Source organism: Emys orbicularis, chromosome 1 (assembly GCF_028017835.1).
Source record: "Emys orbicularis isolate rEmyOrb1 chromosome 1, rEmyOrb1.hap1, whole genome shotgun sequence".
Classification (NCBI taxonomy): Eukaryota; Metazoa; Chordata; order Testudines; family Emydidae; genus Emys; species Emys orbicularis.
Window position 1 is genome coordinate 308,052,542 of NC_088683.1, and position 16,106 is coordinate 308,068,647.

Below are 16,106 nucleotides of genomic sequence, written 5' to 3' on the forward strand. Positions count from 1 at the left end.
CATTGAGTTAAGACAAAGAGAGACAGCTGTGGTAGAAAGCAGTTAGGCTGCTTAGAGAAATGCAAGCTATTCACTGAAAAGGAGAAAATAATAGAACTCTTAGTCTATGCACAACATGTATCAGGTGGCCCATGACTAGAATTCATCACAGAATTCGGTCTGGTGGTTAGGTCATTAGTTTCCCTGGCCCAGGCCAGGCACTGACAGAGTGCAATGTGAACACTGATCCATGCCTCTCCCCCCCCCCCCCCCCATAATAGCACTGAGGAATACCAGAAAGACATGATGCTGACACGACATATGCAGCAGTTTCTCTTGCTACAGCCCTTTTTAAGAGTAATTTCCCCCCAAAATATCACATTCATTATATATCATGATGTAAAGAGGGTTAAGATAAAGGGAGGGGAAGGGACATAGATTCAGGGTCTACCTGAATCAAAGACCTCTAATAAGTCAGTCCAAATTGCTTTGAATTTTCTGGGCATTCACCTTCTGCAGCATGCCAGGGTTTGCTTGCTGCAAGTGATCAGCTGTATCACTGAGCCAGGCATCAGCGCTTGGTGGGGATTGACATCCATTTTTTGCATTAATTTTTTAGTAACCAAAGCTGGATGATGGAACCATTCCTAGGTCTATAACCAAGAATAAAACTTAAATTGGGGAGGGTGTGGCTATAACTGCATGGCTGATAATGCATTTTTTTAACTAACACAAACAAGTGCAAGGAAATAGGATTTCAGTTCAGCTGCCCAATCTCTTTTATTCAAACTTTTGACAAAGACTTGGGAGAAAAACCCCTTCAATCAAGGGCTCACATTGTCTAATGAACCCTCCACCAAAGCATCACACTTGCTCTCCCACATTTTAGAACAGGACCAAAAATGTTTGTAAGCAGAGGGGGTAGCTGTGTTAGTCTGTATTCACAAAAACGAGGAGTCCGGTGGCACCTTAAAGACTAACAGATTTATTTGGGCATAAGCTTTTGTGGGTAAAAAACCCACTTCAGATACAGCTGAAGCAGGTTTTTTACCCACAAAAGCTCATGCCCAAATAAATCTTAGTCTTTAAGGTGCCACCGACTCCTCATTTTTGTAAGCAGAGTTTAGACTGAATGTACACTTTGGTAATTGGCACTTTGGGGTGTGATTTACTACCACTATAATTATAGAAACCCATGATGTTATAAAGGTAATTTATAGCAGATGAGATTATTGTAGTTCAGGATGAGGACTAAACTATGAACTTTTATACCTATTTAACTGTATCCACATGAGGGAGCTGCTGCTTCACATAGTGGGTACATCTGAAGCTGCAAAACTTTCAAGGATAGACAAGCCCTTAGGCTTTCATTATTCATCACTGAGGTCACTTAATCTGACTACATTTTAAGTGAGGAAGACAGCCAAAAGAAATTTGAATAAGGGGGAGTAGTTGGCTATAGACATTACATGAAGCATTAGGAAGTCCTTCTGTACAACCCACCCCAGGTGTATTAGGCCACAGTGCAGCTTCAAACTCCATCTTGGGTATGTAAACTAGAAAAAATAATAGGTTGAGCCCAAAGAGGTCTATCACCCAGCCCAACACAACAATGCTTCATTGAGGACAGATTAAAGCCATCCACTCCAGAAGGGGAGGCAAGAAGCCCATAACAGTGCATGGAGCTAGTATCTCATTCCTTCTCTCCCTGAAAGGGCTGCTACAGGGTCAAGGAGTAAAATAACTTTGCAGTGTGGGGAAAGGGTGCAAATCTAAGGTAACAGCCTTCCCCCAGGAATAAAGCTGGTGATTGTAGGCTAGATAGAGGGGGGAGAGTAATGAGATGGGACTCTATGCTAGACTGGAAATTGAACGCATAACAAGACTGCCAGTTAAACCCACCCTAAACTGGTCACAGGTAGCAGAAACCCTTTGAAGAGGCTATTGTGATTGGGAAGGTATACCCAATCCTTCCACCTATTGCCACGCTTGTTAATGTCAAGCTACTTTAGTTTAACAGTAATCGCTCTAGGTTAGCTATATTCCTTTATTCAATCTGGACTGCCACAGGCTGACAGGCAGAAAGCGCAAGGAACGGTTTTACTCTTGCATCCTAGTGAGGACCAGAGAAGCAATGGTCACATGCTCCAGGTCTGTCAAGTAGATGCATTATTAGTGACAATCCTCCAGCAAGGACTAACACCCAATTAAAAGCTGGGTACATTATTGATGGGGCTGTAAGGTATAACCCCAGCCCTGCATTCTTTACCTAAGTAGCAAGGTGGTCTCTATTGCCTTTCTCCAACACTTATTTTCCGGTCACAACCTACTTCATATTTTCATTGGGAATATTTTAGCTAGTTCAAGTATATTCAGTGTCCCACCTATCAAGCCAGTTGGAAGTCTACTTAATCCTATCACTGATCACTTATGCACTGCTGCTCACGGTGAGAATACTGCTGCATGGTTTGGTAGTAGCTGTAGACAGTCCATAAAGCAATACTGTAATTTTATATTAGCTGCATTCCCACACCCTCCCCTGTACACATGCACTAGCTCAACAGCTGCATTCTGGTGTTGTTACTGAGATCTTCTCCCCCTGCTTTAAGCTTGCTGTGCAAATGTAAAGAAACCAAATATCCTTGCCTGATAAAGAAGCTCAGCCAATACTCCATATTAATAGCTTTAAATTCAGTTTTGTTTTATTGGTTTTTGGTATCTCTTCCAGAGAGTTAATTACTTCAGTTTGTAGAACTGTGAGAGATGCAGAAGGTCCACTTCATTATGATGGCACTTCTTTGGACATTTCCCTTATTCACCTCAGACTGCTAGGCAGGCAGAAGTTAGGAGCCTGCGCTCGCATTCCAGTGTCTCAAGTAGTGACTTGCATGAAGTCTATCTGAAGACAGTCTTAAGTTGTAGTGTACTAGGATCAGGCTAGTATAAAGTATAAAGGTCCTTGGGCACAAGACTTGCAGCAAGCTTACTGTAGTAGTTCAGCTTAAGAAACACATTAGACCAACAGGCATTACCTAGAATGGGTTTAATGAGTTTTATTTTAGACAACCTACATGACAAGTTTTTTTTGTTTTTTTTAAAACAATGCCTCCACTCCAAATCAGGGTCAAAAATAAGTGAATAAAGCTCAAGATGGTATCAGTCCAGTTGGTAGACACTGCTGAGTCCTGGTGTTGTGTTGATGAGGAAAGAGCAGCAGCAGCAAGTTATGATGACAGGTGATCCAAAATAGTTGCTCCGTTTTGTTACTGTAACAAGAATACAATGGTTATTTCACATTCAGCCAAGCAATGGTGTCTCTAAACTCTGCATGTGTTCCCCAATTCAGTCTGAGCTGCCACATGACCAGGCAGGCAGAAAGCACAAGGAAGTTCCTTTTGCATCACAGTGCAAACCCAGGAGCAGCAGGAGAATTGCTCAAGGTCTATCAGAGGATGCATAACATTTCTACAAGCTTTCAGAGCTAGTGATGTTCTGAGCTTTCTAAAGATACCACACAGAACAATGGCCACCTAGATTTCTTTCCCCCCCCAATATTGCTGGCAGGGCAATGTGACTGGGTTCATCTTATGCCACCTCCTGAATACAAGTTCAGGTTCACAGGGGACAAGACTGATTAAGCTTTACAGAATATGGTACAAATCTGATAAAGTCAAGAGGAGCTGTGTGACAGTTTCAAGGTAGAGCATTCCAAGAGAACAATTTTCCTGCTACCCACCCCTGGAATCAATAGTGTTAGACCTTCAGTGCACTGGTAGATTGAGAAAGTGATGCATAAAAAAAGTTTCTGCTCAGCCCAAGTGGGGAAGATATTCCCATTGTTCACTACTTTATTCTAACAGTGTGAAAACTACATGTCCCTGAGAAATCAGAGCTGCAGGAGTTAACAGGCATAGTTAGTGCTGTATGAAATTTGTCTGATATCCTACAAGAGTAGGGAAAAAAAATTAGCTGGCCACCTTTAAAACACTTACATACCAGAAAATTTACAATAGACTTTAGTGCAAGTTTAATGCCTTGCACCTGGTTTTCCTGGATTTATATTGTTCACAGCTACTTTAACTGCAGTACTGGCCCCATCAAAGTAATCTAAAGGAAGGGGTTTGCTGTGGCTGATTATAATCAAATTAATTCCATCCTGAATACCTGATGACTAGATAACAGAGTCAGTATTTGCATCAGTTTCATCATTATGATCAACAGCAATTCTTTTCATGGGTTGTGGCCCAGTCCAGGACTCTTCAAAGAGCACTTCTAGAACCTGAAGGCATTTAACCTGCTTTGGCCAAATTGTGTAATTCATTAAATTTGAGGCCAATTGAATTTGAAGGGAAGGCGCGAGCCAAGATGAACAGTTAGAGTATAATGGGGCTGCAGCAATCTAGAGTTTATGTATTGGAATGTAACCCAAGAAACCACATCACCTGCATTAGAGGTTTTATCTTGTCTTAAATACTGCCCTAGTATACTGTTAGGTAAGAACCACCAGGATTACCGGAGAAAAGGATGGAATCTATATGGGGAACACCACACTATGAAATATACCACCACTGCTCTGATTTAGTCTCTCTGTAGTGGGACCACATCTTTGATAATAGATGCCTTCTAGTACTGTTTCAGTACAATTCACAGTTTAATGCCAGAAGGGACCATTAGATATAGATAGGAGGTCAGACTAGCCATCAATCAGAGGCTATTAAATTTCACCACCTACCCACCAGTATGGAGCCCAAAAATCAGTGCAGTCACATCGACATTTTGACATGCAATTCTAGTCCCAAAGCTACTCTGAATTAGTAGCTTGCAACATTTATATTGCAACAGTGGACATTTTATACACCAGGGAAGTTAGCCACATACTTAAATATGTTGTTAATTTGACTCTAGATCTCAGTACTTACACATTTCTCAGTTTCTAAACCATCCTTAAAGAAAATCATATATGGAGTTACTCCATCCTCACGGAAGTCCAGGAGAGCCACCATGCCATCTGGATTCATGTTCTCACCTACAAAGAACTTTGAAAAAGAATTGGTGTTACTACAATTATGAATGTACTATGAGGTAAAGACTAACTATGAGTAACCAAAATACTCTATGGACAGTGTTTTTTCAAAAGAAAAAAAAAAAACACCACACCACACAACCAACTCATCCAGATCTAGAAAGTTTTCTTGGGCAAGTGCCATCAACTTAATGAATCTAAGCCCATTTTGGAGGAGTTTTAGCTTTTATGATTAGAGCCTTCCAAATAAGTAAGCCAGTTTTCAAGGCCTCCACTGTACGTTCAACAGCTGGGCAAAGCTGCGATATTTAGACTTTGGTCAACTGTAGTATTTCTATTCAGAGCCTTGTAGGCAGTGAAAGTCAAGAGTCAGGTCAACTCCATTCTGTTGCTGCTCAGGAAAGCCATGAACAAGCAGCACATTAGAGCCATTTATAAAGTATGACTAGACAGCCTGGAAAAAGGTAAATTGAAGGCACCCCCCAATCACCACAGTTATATCCCTTTGTTTTATACTACAAAAATAGTTAAAGCTATTTAAGCTTACCTGGTAATTTTTGAAGTTCGCAAGGATGTGTTTGACTTGTTCTGCAGCCCCTGTCATGAAAGGCTTTACTCTGTCTGGCTTGTGTTCCTCAAGTCTGGCTTTGATTCTAAACAGAAAAAAATAAGCTCTTAACTAGAATCTAAGAAACAAAGATGTTCAGCAGACTGGGGTCACTTCATGCCAACGGTGAAGAAGTTTGCCTGCTGTTGCTGAACCAGCATTCCTAATACCCCCAGTTCCCTGACTATTGACACCTGCAAGGCAAAATGCTCTGGCTGCTAAAAAAGCTACTAACAGTACTTTCATGGATGTGTGGAGAGTAGGTAGAGTTCCATAGCAGCAAGAGCACTGTTCAAAGCAAAAAAAAAAAAAAAAAGATTATGTATGTAGATATATAGATAGAAGGGGCCCAAGACGGAGGGAGCACCTTTCACTTGGAGGGAAGAAAGTTATGAGTCTGGATGCTGGTCAGTTGGATAATTAGATCAGAATTCTATTTACATGCGTAAGTTTAGGCAATGAAACATTTTCTGTTGTGTCAAATTAAACAGCTTCCTGGAAATCTAGATTACAGTTTATAACAAGCATTTACCTACAAATATTCTAGACTTACACTAGTTCTAGTCTTGCATCTGAAGAAGTGAGGTTCTTACCCACGAAAGCTTATGCTCCCAATACTTCTGTTAGTCTTAAAGGTGCCACAGGACCCTCTGTTGCTTTTTACAGATTCAGACTAACACGGCTACCCCTCTGATACTAGTTCTAGAATAAAGCAACAGAGGGTCCTGTGGCACCTTTAAGACTAACAGAAGTATTGGGAGCATAAGCTTTCATGGGTAAGAACCTCACTTCTTCAGATGCAAGTGTTCTAGAATGCCTCTCATCTAAGGTGATGAGGCCTAATAAATGTTAGCCCATCAAGCCTCACTGTGTGGAGTAGAGGAAACATTCCTGTTTTATACATAAAAAGCCTGCAACACTCAATGGAATAGGAAGGCAAGGGTAAGACCTACACCTCATAAACAAGTCCTGTACCTAAGGCCTGGTCCACACTACCCCCCCACTTCGGACTAAGGTACGCAAATTCAGCTACGTTAATAACGTAGCTGAATTCTAAGTACCTTAGTCCGAACTTACCGCGGGTCCAGATGCTGCAGGCAGGCTCCCCCGTCGACTCCACGTACTCCTCTCGCTGAGCTGGAGTACCGGCGTCGACGGCGAGCACTTCCGGGATCGATTTATCGCGTCTAGACAAGACGCGATAAATCAATCCCAGAACACCGATTGCCTGCCGTCGGACCCGGAGGTAAGTATAGACGTACCCTTAGTTAAGACCATTGTCTGAAATGAGGATTGAGTATAGGGGAGCACGAGTCTCAAATGATGGCAAACTATTGGAACACTAACAACCAGGAGTCCTTGGTGGCATCTTAGAGACTAAAATTTATTTGGGCATAAGCCTTTGTGGGCTAAAATCCACTTCATCAAATACACCGAAGTTATTAAAGTGTCAAAATGACCACACCACATATCAGCATCTACCATGTCACTCACTTGGTTTTGGGAATAGGATACCTAAGGAGGTGAAATTTGTGAGGTACCACTCACAGGTGAGTTCAAGGGTAACACCAATTTTCACTTACGCTTTCATGTAGTCCTTGATATACTTCTTGTAGGACTCTTTTGTAAAGCTAGTTTCCTGAAGATGGTGATTCATTACTATATCGACACCAGTGATAACTGTGGGATCTGTTCCTTCTTCAATACCTTCAGAGGAGGCATTGCCACCAATTAAAGCATCAGCAATCTGACCCTCTGTCCTGGTGACCATCTAGATTTAAAGACAACACCAAAAGCTTATTAGAGAAAATGATACTTACATTGTTTAGAAAAGCACCATCAACTCAGCCCCTACTGTTGCTGTCAGTCAATTCAGGAACTGCTCATTTTAAAGCTGAAGTGGACTATAGAACTACCCCATTATTTAACAATAACCCAGTGCTGAATTCTTCGACTGTCCTATCAGATAAGTAGGGCTAGGACTTCCATAAAGATTAAAGATATCTATCAGTACTGGTATACTATTTCTGTGCCAAGTCCTGATACGAATGATAAACCACCACCAAAAGCTCTACAGACTATTCTCAGATATGTCAATCATCTAGCTGGGGTATTCTCAGACATGCCAGTCACCTCGGTGATTTGCTTCCCTTTAGTCACTAGCAACAAATCAAGTTGGTAACTATTTCAGGAAAGGGCTAAAAACCATAGTTAACTGAGCTGCTAGCAGGAGGGATCAAAATCAGGCGAGTTACCTTCAACTGTGCTGGTCTCCAAGTTAACCCCTCACCCTTGTTACTCTAAGCGTGGATATCCGGGGGAGGGCCAACAGAGCTTGGCCAGAGCTGCCCCACACCATAGCAGCTTCGCTCCTGAAACTGCTTGTTGGCCCCGAGCAGACCGGAGCGAGCAGCTGATGTTACCGGCCGGCGCCGATCAGTTACCAGACAGCCTTGCTGGTTACACCCGCGGAGAGGCTGGGCCTCTGGGGAGCAATAGGCCAGAAATGGGCCGGGGGCTCGGGCCAGAGAGCCACCCGGAGGGGGGATGGGGGAGTAGTTCCGAGCTCCGCGGCCTGCGTCCCGGGGAAGCGCTCGGGACCGGCGCGCGCCCCGGGCAGGGAGCAGCGTCCCCAGCAGCTGCCGGGACACGTGTCCCCCAGCCCCGGGCGGGCCCTGCCCCGGTGACTCACCTTCCCCTCCACTTCCAAGCAGAGCCCGTCGGCGACCTCCCGGATGCTGTAGATATCGGAGAACATCTCATCCTCTGCGGGGAGAGCGCGGCGTCAGCCCGGCCCGGCTGCCCCCCTCCAGCCCAACACCCCCCACGCCTCCAACCCAGTCCCGCATCCCCCCAGCCCGGCCGCTCCTCCCCTCAGCCCAGGCACCGCCCCCGGCCGCTCCCAGCCGGGCGCGGAACGCTCCCCTCCCCCGCCGCAGAGCTCCGCATTCCCCGCCCGGCCTGCTCATGCGCGGGGCCCTGGCGGCCCGGCCGGTCCCGCAGCGCCCCGCCGCCCGGCCGCCCCTCCCCGCCGCCCGGCGCTCACGGCTGATGCAGTCCCGGTAGATGATCATGGCGGCGGCGGCGCTGCTGGGCGGCGGCACGGGGGAGGGGGGAGGCGGCGGCGCGGCTTGATCTGTGCGCGGCGAGCGACCCGAGAGCGGGAGGGAGCGAGGCGGAAAGGGCCGAGTCAGCGGCTTCCAGAGCTCATATAGCGGGCACGTCCCTGGCGCGTCACCAATCCCTGCGCTTCTCGCAGCGCCGAAAAGAGTGACGTAGTACACACACCCTGCAGCGCGGCGCCACCTTGCGGCCAAATCGGAGGCGGCGGCTGCCTGGCATTGGCTACAGCGAGACGGGGAAGCCCCGCGACGCACTGCGCCTGCGCGGCTCTCTGACCCAGGGAGTCTCCAGGAGCGTTGCTGCCGGTGGCAATGGGCAAAGCTGTCCCAGAGTTCAATGGGCACAACCCAGCCCTTCCCCTCAGCGCTGCGCCCAGGGAAGGGGCACGGTGTTGGCACTGACAGCAGTGTGAGCCCTTCTGGCTGCCGCCTGCCCTGCAGCCTGTGCTGGGGCATCATCTCCCAGCTGGGGCTGCAGCTGCACACTGAGCACCAGAACAACGAGGCGTTCGGTGGCACCTTAAAGACTAACAGATTTATTTGGACATAAGCTTTCATGGGTAAAAACCCGCTTCTTCAGATGCATGGAGGGAAAATTACAGATGCAGGCATTATACTGCACTAGAGCAGCCCCAGCCAGCTGATGGCAGGAGGTCAGAAACTGTCTGGTGGCAAGTCAAGTTTGACCCAAACCCACAAACTAAATATATAGTGGAAATAGTCACCATTTTTCATTCTGTCTTCCAGCCAGCTCCACTCAGCGCCCAGGGCTATATGGGCCAGCAAATACATAGGCCTGGTTGACACCTATCTTAAATCACAGCTACATCGCTCAGAGCTGTGAAAAGTTTCATGCCCAGTGCACTGCAGTTAGGTCGACCTACTCCCCACTGTAGATGTAGTAGAATTCTTATGTCGAGTAGGTGATGCCAGCCTCTCCAGGAGGTGGATTTACTATAGCAACAGGAAAACCTCCTCTGTCACAGTAGCAAGTTTCTGTGCTACAGAGACGTTGCTGCAGTGCTGCAGCTGTAGTGCTTGCAGTGTAGACATACCCACAGAGGGAGAGAAAGTCGGTTTATATCTGCTAATAGGATGACCACAGACTCCTTTGCCTGCCCCTGGGCAATAATCCCGCCTCCCCGCTTTGTAGGGGGGCAGGCAGGGAATGAGAGTTATTGCTACTATTATTTATTTGATAATATTGTTTCTTTATTTATACAATGTCCCACCCCCAAAAGTCAGGTCCTTGCCCTGAGGAGTTTACACTCTAGGACCGCAGAGTGAGGAAAGAGCATTTTGCACTGGTATAAATGACTACACAAGTCACAGGACAGTGGAGAATTTTACTCCTTCTTTATAATGTAGCATGCAACTGGAAATGTCACATTTGTACATTGCATACGTGTTGTAGACCTGAGGAAGAGCTCTGTGTAGCTTGAAAGCTTGGCCCTTTCACCAACAGAAGCTGGGCCAGTAAAAGATATTACCTCACCTACCTTGTCTCTCTAATATCCTGGGACCAACACGGCTACAACAACACTTCAAAAAACAATTAGATTAAAATGACAGATGATAGATGATAGATAGTTATTTTCTTACTCAGTAAGAGATACATTTTTAAGACATCACACGATTCCCATTCAATTGCATCACTCACTGACAACAAAGGACAACTATAGCTGTGACTCTGTAGGGTTTGCTCCCTGGAAAGAAAGTGATGTGGGCCTTGAGTACAGGAATTGGGGACTCTGAGATGGAGATGAGTGAGTTGAAAGACACAAGGGATATTAAGACTGCAACCCTGGAGGAGCAGGTGCAAATGAAACTATTTGTTGTTATTCCAATATTGTACACTAGTGTTTTGGGTGGAAGTGGGGGAGTTGAAGGGAGGGATTTTAAAATGTAGCACTTGCGAGAAAGCAATTAAAAATTTGAAGTCCAAAGTCCCAATTATCGCTAAGCACACTTAGTGTATAGTTACACAGGGCCCAGGATCCAGTCTGGAGAGGTGCTCTCAATTCCCATGGAAGGTACTGGAAGTTGAGGGTGCAGAGCACCTCACAAGAATGAGCCTGTGTCCCTAGAAACTCTTTGTTCTCTACTGCTGAAACTCAGGGCTAAGACAGACTGTGACTTTGTAGCCCTGACTCTACTCTGTACATAAAATTGAAACATTGTAGCCTTAACTGGGCATTTCAAACTTTTTACAGTGAGGAGTCATCAGGAGGTAAGTGGCTCGGTTTTTCCAGGTGCTGAACTATGTTAGCCAATGGGAATTGTGTGTGTTTAGCACCTCTGAAAATCAGACTACTTGTTTGTTTGTTTGGGGTGTTTTAATTAAGCCTGCATAATCTAGTCTGTCTCTGTCCCGTCAATCATTGGGGAATTTCAGATTGGGTCCAGAACTTGAGCCAATCTTCATAACTCACGTTTATCTCTACAATGAGCCAAGCCAGAACCCTGGATCTAAAGACCCTGAAAGTTTTGAGAAATTTCAGATTTGGTTTCAATGTGACTTGGAAGAATTTCTAATCCAGGGATCGGCAACCTTTGGCACGCGGCTCCCCAGGGTAAGCACCCTGGCGGGCCGGGCTGGTTTGTTTACCTGCTGTGTCCGCAGGTTTGGCGGATTGCGGCTCCCACAGGCTGTGGTTCGCCGTTCCAGGCCAATGGGGGCGGCGGGAAGCGGCACGAGCTGAGGGATATGCCGGCCCAGCCCGCCAGGGTGCTTACCCTGGCGAGCCACGTGCCAAAGGTTGCCAATCCCTGCTCTAATCTATTGATATATAACAGATTATATTAGATAAAATATTAGTTTATTTTAGATAAACACCCAAGACAAAGGCTTCATTTATAAGGTATAGTGAAGGCCTTTACCTCATAAACTGGAGTTTGCCTCTCTTGCACTCTAGGCAAAGGTTACAGGAACAAATGTATGTATCTTTGTTCTACAGTTTATTTCCTTTCCATTGCCTGCTTCCTTGTCTGCAGTACCATTAAGGTTACACTGAACAGTGGCATTAGGCCTGTGGCATGAGTGGAAAACTCATTAGGGTTTTTTTTTAAGATTCTCAGTCAAAACAATCATTGTTTTTATATTTTTGAAAGGGGTACTATCCTTCCCATGGCTGTCAGTTGTCTCATTTTTCCATCACTTTACACTGTAGACCCTAGAGACCCTGCATCACCCTCCTTTTTGACTAGGACAGCTGAATGCCACTTCAGACAGGGGGCTGTACTCTTAGTACCTTTACTGGCATGCAGTGCTCACATCTGCCTCATATAAACTGAGAATACTAACCAAACTTTCCCCCCTGTAACCACTATCTCAATAAACTGTTGAATTTCACAGAGCTGAATGTTTTCATTATTTGAATATGCCATGGGATGGGAGGGGAAGGGAGTTGCAGCCGCACCATGCTGCTGGAGGCCATTCTGAGCAGGCAAACGGCATTTGGGGGTGGGGAGCATTTGCTGGGCAGGACATATGGGGAAGGGGAAAGGAAAATAGGTAGGTGGGTATGTACCATCTGTGTTATGGGCTTGTAAACAGTTGAGATCAAGGCTTTAGCATGAGACAGAAGCTGATTGGCTGGCTGGAGTGGGTGCCATTTTGAAAATGCATATGGCAGGCAGGGGGGTTAAGCCTGAATGGACTGTTTGGATCAAGGGACAGAGGACAGCTGGGGCTGGAGACCTGGAAAGGTTCCTTGCTCATATCTGCTAAAAATGGCTGCAGCCATGGGGCACCCAAAACAGAAGTTAGCACAGAGGTGTAGTTAATAATAATAAACTGTAACGATAGATACTTACATGATGAAAATAACAATAGGATATGCTTCCTTGGTCCCAGCCTGGGTTTCTAGCTGGAGATTGGGCTTGCTTCCTACATAGCCTCCCTCAGAGTCCTGAGTCCGAAGAAATCCTAGCTTTCTGGGGAGAGCTCTTCACTGCCCTCCTTGTGTTTCTCCTCCAATGACTCTTGCTGCTTATCCTTAGGAGGAGTTGCAAGGGAACTGCAGGGTTTGGTAGTGGTGTAATTGCAGAATATTCCACACAGCTCCTCAGAAAATGGCCAGCTTACATTTCTACTGCCAGAGTGTTTCCTAGTATCCCTGGTTTTATAGTAAGTTCTCCTGAGCTGTTTGGTCCTTATCCAGTACTGGTTGTCATCCCGGTTATGATCACTCATGGCTCTCTGACTAGCAATGTCCACAAGAACATCTTTCTGCCAGGCTGGCCTTATGACACAAGGAAGAAAGGAGAGCAGCAGAATACGGACCCTGGACTTCAGAAAAGCAGACTTTGACTCCCTCAGGGAACAGATGGGCAGGATCCCCTGGGAGAATAACATGAGGGGGAAAGGAGTCCAGGAGAGCTGGCTGTATTTTAAAGAATCCTTATTGCGGTTGCAGGAAAAAAACATCCCGATGTGTAGAAAGAATAGTAAATATGGCAGGCGACCAGCTTGGCTAAACAGTGAAATCCTTGCTGAACTTAAACGCAAAAAAGAAGCTTACAAGAAGTGGAAGATTGGACAAATGACCAGGGAGGAGTATAAAACTATTGCTCAGGCATGCAGGAATGAAATCAGGAAGGCCAAATCACACTTGGAGTTGCAGCTAGCAAGAGATGTTAAGAGTAACAAGAAAGGTTTCTTCAGGTATGTTAGCAACAAGAAGAAAGTCAAGGAAAGTGTGGGCCCCTTACTGAATGTGGGAGGCAACCTAGTGACCGAGGATGTGGAAAAAGCTAATGTACTCAATGATTTTTTTGCCTCTGTCTTCACAAACAAGGTCAGCTCCCAGACTGCTGCACTGGGCAGCACAATATGGGGAGAAGGTGACCAGCCCTATGTGGAGAAAGAAGTGGTTCGGGACTATTTAGAAAAACTGGATGTGCACAAGTCCATGGGGCCGGATGCGCTGCATCCGAGGGTGCTAAAGGAGTTGGCGGATGAGATTGCAGAGCCATTAGCCATTATTTTTGAAAACTCATGGCGATCGGGGGAGGTCCCGGATGACTGGAAAAAGGCTAATGTAGTGCCCATCTTTAAAAAAGGGAAGAAGGAGGATCCGGGGAACTACAGGCCAGTCAGCCTCACCTCAGTCCCTGGAAAAATCATGGAACAGGTCCTCAAGGAATCAATTATGAAACACTTAGAGGAGAGGAAAGTGATCAGGAACAGTCAGCATGGATTCACCAAAGGGAAGTCGTGCCTGACTAACCTAATTGCCTTCTATGATGAGATAACTGGCTCTGTGGATGAGGGGAAAGCAGTGGATGTGTTATTCCTTGACTTTAGCAAAGCTTTTGACACAGTCTCCCACAGTATTCTTGCCGCCAAGTTAAAGAAATATGGGCTGGATGAATGGACTGTAAGGTGGATAGAAAGCTGGCTAGATCGTCGGGCTCAACGGGTAGTGATCAATGGCTCCATGTCTAGTTGGCAGCCGGTTTCAAGCGGAGTGCCCCAAGGGTCGGTCCTGGGGCCGGTTTTGTTTAATATCTTTATTAATGATCTGGAGGATGGTGTGGACTGCACTCTCAGCAAGTTTGCAGATGACACTAAACTAGGAGGCGTGGTAGATACACTAGAGGGTAGGGATCGGATACAGAGGGACCTAGACAAATTAGAGGATTGGGCCAAAAAAAACCTGATGAGGTTCAACAAGGATAAGTGCAGAGTCCTGCACTTAGGACGGAAGAATCCCATGCACTGTTACAGACTAGGGACCGAATGGCTAGGTAGCAGTTCTGCAGAAAAGGACCTAGGGGTCACAGTGGACGAGAAGCTGGATATGAGTCAACAGTGTGCTCTTGTTGCCAAGAAGGCTAACGGCATTTTGGGCTGTATAAGTAGGGGCATTGCCAGCAGATCGAGGAACGTGATCGTTCCCCTTTATTCGACATTGGTGAGGCCTCATCTGGAATACTGTGTCCAATTTTGGGCCCCACACTACAAGAAGGATGTGGAAAAATTGGAAAGAGTCCAGCGGAGGGCAACAAAAATGATTAGGGGTCTGGAGCACATGACTTATGAGGAGAGGCTGAGGGAACTGGGATTGTTTAGTCTCCAGAAGAGAAGAATGAGGGGGGATTTGATAGCAGCCTTCAACTACCTGAAGGGAGGTTCCAAAGAGGATGGAGTTCGGCTGTTCTCAGTGGTGGCAGATGACAGAACAAGGAGCAATGGTCTCAAGTTGCAGTGGGGGAGGTCCAGGTTGGATATTAGGAAACACTATTTCACTAGGAGGGTGGTGAAGCACTGGAATGCGTTACCTAGGGAGGTGGTGGAGTCTCCTTCCTTGGAGGTTTTTAAGGCCCGGCTTGACAAAGCCCTGGCTGGGATGATTTAGTTGGGAATTGGTCCTGCTTTGAGCAGGGGGTTGGACTAGATGACCTCTTGAGGTCCCTTCCAACCCTGATATTCTATGATTCTATGATTCTATGAGCTTGCCAGGCTCCAAGCGGTTGCTTGAGGTATGTTCTAAGGCTCCTGAAGCAATATCTCAGCAATGCTGATGTATTCAAATCCAGGGGCAAACAGACAAATTCTGCCCCCATGCCAGCTTTTAAACAGAGGTGGGAACATCCAGTCAACTTGACCCCAGATCAGTGGAGGGCACAAAATCAGACAGGTCAGTTATGGACATCCAGGGCCAATCGGGGGTGGGGGGGTTGGGGAGGGGTGAGGTTGGGAGGGCCGTTTGGCCTGGGCCTCAAGCTCAAAAGGGGCCTCAAATTTAGAAACTTGTTAATTTTTTGGCATAAGTTTCGCACCTTGATTTCATGTGTATCCCTATCGGACCAAAATGTGACACACTCTCTCAGTTTAGAGCTACAAATTTAAGCAAATAAAAGATGTGATTTGGTAAAAGACATATTTTTTTTGTTAACTGATATAGATTTTGTCATATTAAAGAGTAAAAAATGTTCATAAATATTAATAAAAATATATCAGTTCTGATGGCACAAGATTAGACCATGTGTCGTAATTTTTAATTTTTATTATGCCTAGGGGCCTCAAAAGCTGGAAGTGGCCCAGGCCTCTCTGGACCTCTGAGAGGTCCTGTGGACATCTGCAAAGCAGTGTGGGATAGCAGTTGGAAGACTGACAAAGTACTGTGCAGCAACACTGCGTATGCACAAATAATAGACTGCACTAACTCAATTTGCCCTGAATATAGTAGACTTCAAATTATTCCAGAGTACACAATAAATGCAGAGTTAGTGAGCTCTGAGGAATTGTATTGTGTGTACATTTAGAAATACAATAGCCCTTTGTAAGGTCAACGGTACTGAGGTATTGTGCAGGGCCCCAGTACTCTAACTGCTTGTCCACCCTTGGCATTGGGTAAGCGTCATACTG

General features: G+C 45.9%; 1 protein-coding gene and 2 non-coding genes across 3 annotated transcripts; all 3 read right to left on the reverse strand.

The window, feature by feature from the left end:
* Nucleotides 1-2,014: 2,014 nt before the first annotated feature.
* On the reverse strand, nt 2,015-2,149 carry LOC135873164 (small nucleolar RNA SNORA31). The gene has a single exon (XR_010561100.1). It is a non-coding gene; the product is annotated as a small nucleolar RNA SNORA31 (small nucleolar RNA).
* An 858-nt stretch (nt 2,150-3,007) lies between these two features.
* Nucleotides 3,008-8,825, reverse strand: TPT1 (tumor protein, translationally-controlled 1). The gene is made up of 6 exons (XM_065401808.1): nt 8,656-8,825; nt 8,302-8,375; nt 7,193-7,380; nt 5,550-5,655; nt 4,899-5,015; nt 3,008-3,245 (listed from the first exon to the last, which is right to left on the reverse strand). Exons 1-6 carry the CDS (start codon nt 8,681-8,683, stop codon nt 3,243-3,245), a joined length of 516 nt encoding a protein of 171 aa, XP_065257880.1. The 5' UTR covers nt 8,684-8,825; the 3' UTR covers nt 3,008-3,242.
* On the reverse strand, nt 3,306-3,437 carry LOC135873163 (small nucleolar RNA SNORA31). The gene has a single exon (XR_010561099.1). It is a non-coding gene; the product is annotated as a small nucleolar RNA SNORA31 (small nucleolar RNA).
* Nucleotides 8,826-16,106: the final 7,281 nt, after the last annotated feature.

Coding starts and splice junctions, on each gene's coding strand:
- TPT1 (XM_065401808.1), bottom strand. CDS start 8,683: ATGATCATCTACCGGGACTGCATCAGCC. Junction 8,376..8,655: donor CTACCGGGACTGCATCAGCC/GTGAGCGCCGGG, acceptor CTCTCCCCGCAG/AGGATGAGATGTTCTCCGAT. Junction 5,656..7,192: donor ATCAAGGACTACATGAAAGC/GTAAGTGAAAAT, acceptor TTTTCTGTTTAG/AATCAAAGCCAGACTTGAGG.